Below are 10,327 nucleotides of genomic sequence, written 5' to 3' on the forward strand. Positions count from 1 at the left end.
ACTGCTTTAAATTTGCCTCAGCTTGGAGACATCAACAACATCGAAATCCTGTGAAACACAAAGGAGACTTCCAATGGGTGAAGTATGTAAAGACTTTGTGATACATAGATTATTTCCTACTCACAGCTCTGTTCTGAAAGCTGAGATGTTACTGTTCTGGGTTTGTGACATGAAGGATGTGACACAAGTCTAAACACACATCAGCCAATCCAGAAAAATCAGCACGCTCATAATCCAAGATGTTTTAATAAGAATTTAGATAGTTATACATGGAAAGGCACATTACCCTGAGTCAAGAAACCTGTGACTCCATCTGCAGAAAACATGTTCATATACAAGCTACACACACACACACACACACACACACACACACACACACACACACACACAAATCCAATGTGCCATAAAAATAACAAGGCAGAAGAATCCATAGGGGTATGGGATGTTTAAACAAGAAAAGGAAGAGGCTCATTCGATGGCCTGCACTACAAGGTGAGCCCCAGGTTCAAAACGAAGTTAGGAGACTGCTCCCAACTCACTTTGGGCCAAAAAGGTGAAGGCAGAACACCGGAAAGAATAATGGAGTATAGAGAAAGGGGGTCAGGGGAGTTTGATACAAATGAAAAAAGAATAACACATGCTTTCTTGTTTTGATTGGGGTAAGGACAGTGGATATGAGGTGGAAGGAAGGTTGCCCTGAGGAGACACAGGGCTATTATTTCAGTCTTGGCTGGGGTCAGCCCCGCTTATCTTCCACCAAATGTGGACAAATAAGAAGCCTCACAGAGCTATTTTTATCATCTAACCTTGGCAGGCATGTTGCTTTTAAACCCAATGACATATGCTACTATTTCATGCAATAAATAGTTTCCTTTTGTTTGTGAGGTTATTAATATGAAAGCTTCATTATCACCATAATTAAAAATTATTTCTGATTATAGTTTGCTAATATCTGATAAAATTATTTTGCAACTGCAGAACATATACCTAAGGGAAAAAGAGTGACTCAGATGACTGCAGGGGGCGAACGGGCAGCAATTTCAACTGTGCTTTTCTTTCACTGGCCTCTTCCCTGCTAGGCTCGCTGGTGAGAGAAAGAAACATGAGGTCACTGTGACCTGAAAATCTCTACTTCTCAGGAAGCAAAGTGTTGATAGGCCTACAGTGCAGCTTGGTCTGATGGCTCTGGAGGCCTTCCTGGGTTGCTCCCTGGGATGACTCTCAGAATAAGGCCCTGGATAAATATTTAAGACTGTACCCCATTTCCACCCTTCCATATGATTTTTCCCCTTAATTCTCCTTTTTTCCGTAAGTCTGCCTGTGTCCCTGCACTCTCTCAAGCTGATCTGACACATCAGCCTCTGGGCTTTTCAGGCCAATAGCTCATACAAGTAGTTAGTTAGTTACCTACTGAAAATCGAAAGAAAATCGAGTTGTAAGGAAGAAGAGATATTTGCTTGGAATGTGGTAAACATGGTTTCCCTTTGCTCTCTTTATATTTTATTCAAACAAAATTATAAAAGCGACACTAATTTATATCCAAAGAATTATGAATTGATTATATTATTCCTACATGCATTGTTTATAAATTTAAATGACAGCATGTTTCTTAAATGCTTTGGGTGCTAGGGAAAAAAGTTGTCCTTGATAAAATGCAATATATGGTCACACAAATTTGAGTTACTATTTAAGCTAATTAGCCACAACTCAAACTTAAGCAACATGACAAGTACTTATTAGCTTCACGTGCCAAGAAAAATGCATGAACTGCCTAAACAGTATAGCATTAAAAAAAACTGGTATTTATTTCGAACTATTCTGTGGCTATTAACATCGATGCGTTGCTTTTTAAAGGTCAAAAACATTGAACTGTCTGGAGACATTCTGAATAGTAAGAGTATTAAACTGTCAATTTTATTTTCAAACTTTGGTCAATAAGGAGGAAAATAATAAAGTTAAACAGTGAAAAGAAATACCAAAAAAGGATAGTCATTCATATATACAGAAAACATCAACAGTACAGATTCACTTCCAGTTGATCAGTTGAGTTGATCCTATTTACACATTTAAAATACCAAATACATCTTAATTTGTTAAGAAGCTGATCACATTTAGCAGCAGGAAAGGAACTTTACTTTAGTTTTTGAATATGACCTCCGTATCTTGTCACAGGAAAAGAACTTTCATGGAATCTACATGTATTTATCACCATCAAGTAACAAAAAAATTAGTTTTTAAAAGTAATGGGTGCATATCATTAATTCACAAGTAATTCAAAGGGAATAAACCTTAAAACTGGGACTACTTGATATTACGCACAACTCTCCTACAGTGGTTTGTTTTCATCTCCTCCAACGCTTGTTCCAGTTGCTGAACCAAATGGACCAGGGTGGCTGGGTCTGTCTGTAGAACTTGGGTGCTGTGATCTCCATTCTGATTAAGGTGGAGCTTTATAGTCACTGATGGTTTTATCTGTTGCCTGAGGCTTCTGCTTGCAAGCTTGATTTTAAATGGAATAAGAGCATGATAACTGCTTAATTAGCATGCCAAATACATAATATTTATAATTACCTTACATCATACACAAAAATCAAATTTCACAAGAATCACAGACTTCAAAACGAAAAGTAAACTTAAAAACCTTTGGAAAGAAAAAAGAAATGAGATCATATATGCAACCTCAGAGTGAGCACAGATTCTTAAACATGATATGAAAGGCATAAATCATAATGAAAACAATGACAAATTTAACTACATTAAAATTATTAAATTTTCTTCAAAGGATAGCTTAAGATGGTGGGGAAAAAAATGCCACAAACTGAGAAAAGATATTTTGTAACATATATAACCAAAAACAGATTGGTATCCAGAATATATGAAGAACTGCTCTGATTTATAAGGAAAGAAAACACAAACCAAGAAAGCTGTGCACAAGACCTAAGCGAGCACTTCACAAAAGAAGTAACACAAACAGATAAACACAGGTAAACGTGCTTAACATTATTAGGAATCAAGAAAATGGCCAATAAACCCACAAGATACTGCTTTACATATGCCAGACAAGCAAGAACTAAAACCCTGTCCACCTGGGGCACTGCACGTGACGGGAAGTGGGAAGGGAATTGGAACGCTCATCCTCTGCTGCTGAGAGTGAAGAGAGAATCACTTTGGAAAACAATGTATATTACCAGCAATTCTACTCCTCGGTGTATGCCTGAAACTCTTAAGCATATACGTATCTTTATAATAGTATGTTTCTAAGAGTCAAAAGTTAGAAACATCTCAAATATTCTTTAACAGAATGGATAAAGTGAGGATACTCATACAATGAAATGCTTACTAAATGGCAGCAGAAAGAAATGCACTACAACATAGATTGTCATGAATAAATCTAAAACGAAAATGTGCAATCAAAAAAGTAAGTTGCACACAAGGTTGCCGGTTCGACTCCCACAAGAGATGGTGGGCTGCACCCCCTGCAACTAAAACTGAAAGGACAACAACTTGACTTAGAAAAAGTCCTGGAAGTACACACTGTCCCTCCCACCCCCCCAAAAAAAGTCCTGCTCCCCTTCCCCAATAAAATCTTTAAAAAAAAAAAAAAGTAAGTTGCAGAAGAATACATGAAAATCTAAAAATCATAGTTTACTGAAAAAAATGTATGTTAAAAAAAATCTGTAGAAAAGATTAAAAAGAAAATTCAGGACAGTGCTCCACGGGACTGGGAGGGGGTTGTAACTGGGGATGGCGGTTCAAATATACTGGTTTTCTATTTCTTGAGCTTAGCAATGGGTATTTGTTTTATTATTAATGTTATTCTTTAAACTGAATACCTATAATCTTTTTTTTTTAATTGGGGAAGGGGAACAGGACTTTATTGGGGAACAGTGTGTACTTCCAGGACTTTTTCCAAGTCAAGTTGTTGTCCTTTCAGTCTTAGTTGTGGAGAACGCAGCTCAGCTCCAGGTCCAGTTGCCGTTTTTTAGTTGCAGGGGGTACAGCCCACCATCCCTTGCGGGAATCAAACCGGCAACCTTGTGGTTGAGAGGATGCGTTCCAACTAACTGAGCCATCTGGAAGCTCAGCGGCAGCTCAGCTCAAGGTGCCATGTTCAATCTTAGTTGCAGGGGGTGTAGCCCACTATCCCTTGCGGGAGTCCAACCGGCAACCTTGCGGTTGAGAGCCCGCGCTCCAACCAACTGAGCCATCTGGCACTGGCCCATGTGGGAATCGAACCAGCAGCCTTCGGTGTTAGGAGCACGGAGCTCCAACTGTCTGAGCCACCGGGCCTGCTCAATACCTATAATCTTTTGTTTGTATATTCCAAAATTTAAAAAAATAAGTACTAGTGACATATTATTAAAAGAAAAATACACACTAGAAACTATGACCAACTTGGAAGTGATGGTATGTAAATCTAGCACTGGAGTATGCTCGCTAAAGAGCATTCTCCCTTAAAAGCAACCAGGACCTCCTTGATGTAGTAGCTTATTCGAAGTCTGGGACAGGAATTGTACCAGATGAACCTGAAACATCTTGTTATACAAGAAAGCAAGATTGTTATCTAAGACTATTGGAGTCATGTCAAAAAGACAAAAAGCCAAACTGAAGAGGTTTCCAAGTGAGTAACAAATCTAAACCTAAGATTTCAGGATTAATTTAATACCACAACACAATAACTTCTTCCAATTAATTCTAGGTGATTCGGGCATCCAAAAGAATCTAAAATGTTGATTAAGGCTGAAATTAAATGTCTCAAAATAATTTGAAAACAATAGACGAACCAGTCCCCAAACCTAAAACAGGTATTTGTAAGGTAAAGTATCTCTTTAAGATCATTTATCTAGTATAGAAAATTATAGAGAGACAAATGGTAGTAAACATGATGATTGAAAATACTACTTATTCATTCAATCATGCATCGCTTATACTTCTTTTTCCTGTATATCTGCACTGTCAGATAGGGATCAAATGTATCTAGATGCGTAATTCAGCCATGAATTTTTTGTTGAAGGACTTAAGGTCACTCAATCTATCCTCCAATTTTTAGACAACATGATATCTAAATTAATAAGCTTTACAGATAATATCTCTACCATTTTTTAAAATTTCTAAAGATTATATAATACCCCTAATAAATACCTAGTAAGATATAATTAGGCCTAATTTTTTCTCAGAAAGAAATCTGAAATGACAGTACTATAGGATAAAGAACGGTAGCCCACAAAGTTCCTGACGTGGGCTTATTTTTTTATTGGGGAAGAAATTCTGTCCTTCCTGTAAAAATAACAACAGCAACTTGAAATGAATCAGCCCTAAAGGTAACTCTCTCCTCCATTAATCTCAGATGCATTCAATTTACTAATGCTATTAATAAAGGCATTAACTATGCTGGCATTTATGAAGTACGGGAAATGTTTCTATTAGAAACTGAACTATGATGTTTAATTTTAATTTACCATAAACAACTGCACAGTAATTAGATGGTAACTATCCATTCACTACCAGTCTCCATGAGATAAATCAGTTACCCAAAAATGAAAGGTTCTGTATCCATTACTAGTTTCCTAGCATTTTACACTGTCTTCATCTAAGTCTTCCTCTCATAAGCAGAAGAGTCCACTCCAGTTAAAATTCCTTGCAATAATTTCAACTAATAAGCTCAGGAAATCAATTAGTTCTGAGTAGCTTTTTCAGTCCTTAAGTGCATTTCACTGTGAGGCAATATTCCTTCAATATACTCTCAACGTGAAACTGTATTAATCCTTGCAGTAACACAGCGATTCAAATTCATTTCACTGGATAAATGAACTCTCTTGAGTTCAATATTAGAAAATTCAATTGCTTAACTTTCTGACTTCTAAAAACGTCTTCATAATGGAAAAACTTCAAGCAAATCAATAAAGCCAAAAAAAGAACTTCTAAGGACTACTGGACCCCAAATGTCAGAAGCTATCCCCACACGAGAGGCAAACGTGTGTAAGATCGATTACTGCTGAGCCATGAACGTGACCATGACGTCTCCTCCACCTGCTTATCACGAGGACCTAAACATAAACGCTTCACTGGTGGTCTCCTGCTGCCCATGGACTCTGCGGCACTTGCTGCTTCTGTCGTCCCCGAGAGCACAAACCGTGTCCTGTTCTTTGCTGTGTCCACACCACACAATAGGTATACAGGAAATATTTGATAAATAATTGAAGAAGGTGCTTACCACCACTAGCCCCACCCCACACCTTTTTGTATTAGCACTGAATACCTATCATGTGCCAGGTATTGTGTTGGGGACACACTAGTGAACAAGACATCGTAGCCGTCCTCACAGCACCTATAATCTGGTTTATACCATATCCTGTGTTAATATCCATTCATGCACTCATTACACTAGATTATTGCTAAACAACTCTAACTGAATTTCTATAACCTATTTGGACCACCTTACCACCACCATTCAAAGGAAGAATCTACTGGAACAGTGATTTACGAACTTATTGCACACTGGAATGACCTGGGTAAATGGGAAGCTTTTAAAAACCCTGATGGCCGGACCAAACCCCATACCAGTGAATCAGAATCTCTAGGAGTGGAACACAGAATTTTTTAAATCTCCTCAATCATACGCAGTCAAGTTTGGCTAGTGGGCTATACTGCATATTCAATATGCTCATTCCCATATCCATGTGGGCCTTTCCAGCTTCTGCTGTCTTCTCTGTCAAGAATATTTACGCCGGTTTTCTCTACGCGTCTATCCTTCTGAAATTTCACCTCCTTTTGTTGAAGCTTTTCTGGATCATTCCTGTGTACACTGAACTGAACTACCGGAGCTATAGCTTTTTAAAAATACTACATTGTACCTTGATTTATACAATTGTATTCTTTTCCCCCCTCCAGAACCATATTTTATAACTATCTTTAATTACTAGTTACTGTGAGAACATCTAACCTTCCTAACCAGATAACATCTTTTCCAGCTGAGAAAGTGTCTTACGCTTCTTTTGTTTCCCAAAGCATTTAGCACAGCTCTAGTCAGCAAATAAATGACATTCAATAAACATCTCTTAATTTATCTGTCACTGCTTGATAAAGGGCTACATGCAATAGTCTGAAAACTCCCTTTTGGTTATCTATGTGGCTTTAAAAGCAACTGAATCACGCAAATATTTTATTTAAAAAGCCGCCAGACAAAAGAATATTTACTGAATTGTTCCATATATAGAAAGTTAAAGAGCAGCAAAAGTAATCTATGTATCTGAAGGCAGGAAGAAGAGGAAGGGAGAATAACTGGCAGGAGACAAGGAGGAAGCTTCTGGGGTGCTGGTCATGGGTAAGTGTTGGTTTCAAGGGTGTTTTCACCATTCGATAATTCACTGAGTTGTACATGGACCTGTGCAGTATGTGACTTTCCTATATGTGTTTATTTAAATAGTAAAGTTTTAAAAAATCTAAGCACCACTTAACCATCTCCTTTTCCAAAATAACTTATTTCTTACAAATTTTGCAAATTAAACTAATTTGAACACATTAAAAATGTAAGAAAATGAACTATTTGTGAAACGGTCTGAAAATGAACATTAAAAAACTAGTTTCAAACCAGATTTTGTTTAAGGTGGTAAAGAATACAGTAAGACTGAGGACATAAATCTAAAATAAATCCTATGTTCTATTTCAGGTTAAAAAAAAAGTCATACCTGTACATCTAGTCGCCACTCAAGGCTGTGGTAACTGGGAAGATCTGGTGCCAATTCACTCAGAATAGTTCTGATCTCCTTTCTGTTGTCCAGATAAAGCTGAAGCAACAACTTGTTCAACTCTTCAGAGAATCCCAGAACAAAAACAGAGTCTTGGAAATCCAGTTCAGAAATCTAAAAGTGAATCAAGTTTAACAGAACATCAAAATGTACCTTTGTTTATTAAACGCTAAAATACTTGATAGACACAAGAGAATATGATATCCCCTAATTCTTTTCTGTCTAGTAAAAGAAACAACACTCTTTAAAGGCAATCCTTGCCCACTATTCCAAAATCTGAGTTTCTGATACATAAAAATACTTTATTAAAGTATAAAATGTAAAGAGTTGTTAAAATGCCCAGTGTTCGTTCCTATTCTCTCCATCAAGCCAGATATTGCTAATATGTGAAAAAGTGAATGATTTAATTTTCCCTCCTCTTAGGACACATATTGTGGTATACAGTTCAATAACCTGCAGAATTGGAGGCAAATTTGAATTTATAGGAACATGAGGTATTCACACCAGCAGGTCACATTATAATCATACTGTTTAGGCATGGCTTCACCAAATCAACTATAAACTATTAACAACAGTACTGAAATAAGAAGGTACCTGCCATGACTATGATGTAGAGCATACAGGACCTTCTTAAGGTCCGCGTAAAACAAAAGAATCCACAGAAGCCCTTACCATGAGCTTGGAGCTTTCAGTGAGAAGGTACGTTAATCCTTCCACACCATGCTGGACAGTGTCACTACTCACATTGAGTTTTCCTGAGAAAAGGAAAAAATGAGCAAATAAATTATTGTGTGATATTTATCCTTTTATCCAAACTCTTATTTAAGACTAAATATTATCCATTATTTTCTGGGTTCAAACATTGCAATTAAAAATAAGGTGGTAACAGCCTGCTGTTCTTTCTCCACTCAAATGCGATCAGGATTTCCCGCCCTGCAGGCTTCTTCGCAAAATGTTGACCCTGGAGACTAGTACCACGCGCTCGGTCCTTATTTTGAAGGCGCAGCTCCTTCGAACCTGGCTGAAGAGGAACTCAACAGGGACGGACTTAACCTCAGAAACCGCCCTCGTCCAGCGGGAAGAAAACCATTTCATCAAAAGCAGATGTCTGAACCTGCATGATACTTACGGCTCATCGGCTATGCCACACACTTCGGTGCATGTAAGGTTCATACTTTATAGTATCTCTGGCGGATGGTATTCTGTCTATTCTAAACGTGAAAAAGCCGACTTAACAGAAGCTTTAAAATAGAAGCTTTTTATCTCACAGCTACTTAGAGGGCGGGTGGGACTTGCGCCCTGACCGAAGAGCCTTTCTGGTTTTCCTCTAGCACAATGGGAACAGGACCCTCGGAGTAGCAATAACCCCTTTCGCTCCAGGACTACAGAGAATGGCTCGCACTTCCCCCACCCACCCTGAAGGGCCGCACCTTCCCCTACTTACTGGCGGCGCCGTCGTAGATCTTGGGGTTCGATCCTCGCCTCAGGAACTCCACCGCAATCCGCCCGAACTCGGCGACCACTGCAATGGAAGCCAGGAGACCATGAGCGCCGGGCGCTCCCCCGGGCTCCTCCCCATGCCACTGAACACCACCCTCCGCTGCCGCGTCCCCTAACCCGAGCTGTCCACTTGCGGCAGGAAGGCCAGGTGCTCCTTATGCTCCTCGGACAAATCCAGCAGCATCTTCCCGGAGCGACGGGTTTCTCCCGTCCGCGCAGACCCCGCCCTCCCCACTTCCGGGGCTCGCGTCCAAACGCGAAGAAGCTCCGGCGCCTCAGCATCCCGAGCTTTCGGTTCCGGCCTACGGCAGTCCGACGCTCAAACGGCCCCTGCGGTGTATGATGTGGGCAGAACATTCGTCCGTTGGCAAATATCTCGCAAAGACGTAGGCTGCTGGGTGCACCGTGCTAAACTCTGTGGGAGACGAAAAGATGTTTAAACATCCGACACGCCCTCTGGTGGAACTTACATTAATAACATCAATAGCTAACTTGTTAAGCACTGTATCTGGAATTGTTCTTACATTTATTAACACATTTAGAGTTCACAAGAACCTTATGAGGTAGGTACCATTATTGTTCCCATTAGAGATAAGGAAACTGACAGGTCGAGCAACTCAAACTAACTTTTATAGAGCTATTACTTTGCACAGAGCTTTTGTATATGTTATATTATCTCATTGAATATGTTTAATAGCCATGACCTTGTTCTTACAGATGAAGAATCAGAGCTCCAAAATTATGTAATAGACCAGTGACAGAGCTGGAAAGAGAGGATCAGATCCTTTGACCACATGTTCCAAACTCCATCATTCTACACAGCCGGCTGAAAGCTGAAGGTTTGTAACAAGTTCTATGAGTCATTATAAACTAGCGTAAAATTAGATGCCTACAATGGCGGATGCTTACGGAGTTTAGAACAATGTCTTTATTTTTATATGTTGAGTGGGGTATGAGAATGTGTTTCTTTTCCCAGTTGTCTCTTACCTACTATGGTTCAAATGTGAGACCATAGAATTGCTAATTGATAGGAATATGACTCTCCAAATCTCAACCCCTTTGTGTATGGGCGGTCAGGA

General features: G+C 39.1%; 1 protein-coding gene across 1 annotated transcript; it reads right to left on the reverse strand.

The window, feature by feature from the left end:
• Positions 1-236: 236 nt before the first annotated feature.
• Positions 237-9,500, reverse strand: COMMD2 (COMM domain containing 2). Its single transcript, XM_033092327.1, has 5 exons — positions 9,366-9,500; positions 9,193-9,270; positions 8,421-8,503; positions 7,689-7,862; positions 237-2,499 (listed from the first exon to the last, which is right to left on the reverse strand). The coding sequence occupies exons 1-5, from the start codon at positions 9,430-9,432 to the stop codon at positions 2,302-2,304; spliced, it is 600 nt and encodes a 199-aa protein (XP_032948218.1). The 5' UTR covers positions 9,433-9,500; the 3' UTR covers positions 237-2,301.
• Between the last annotated feature and the right edge of the window lie 827 nt (positions 9,501-10,327).

This window comes from Rhinolophus ferrumequinum, chromosome 2, assembly GCF_004115265.2.
Source record: "Rhinolophus ferrumequinum isolate MPI-CBG mRhiFer1 chromosome 2, mRhiFer1_v1.p, whole genome shotgun sequence".
Taxonomy (NCBI): Eukaryota; Metazoa; Chordata; class Mammalia; order Chiroptera; family Rhinolophidae; genus Rhinolophus; species Rhinolophus ferrumequinum.

Bases quoted from the DNA above. Each gene is read 5' to 3' on its own strand.
- COMMD2 (XM_033092327.1), bottom strand. From the start codon at position 9,432: ATGCTGCTGGATTTGTCCGAGGAGCATAAGGAGCACCTGGCCTTCCTG. The intron at 8,504-9,192 runs GTAAGTAGGGGA...TCCTTTTCTCAG, and splicing joins GATCTACGACGGCGCCGCCA to GAAAACTCAATGTGAGTAGT. The intron at 7,863-8,420 runs GTAAGGGCTTCT...ATTCACTTTTAG, and splicing joins CTGAAAGCTCCAAGCTCATG to ATTTCTGAACTGGATTTCCA.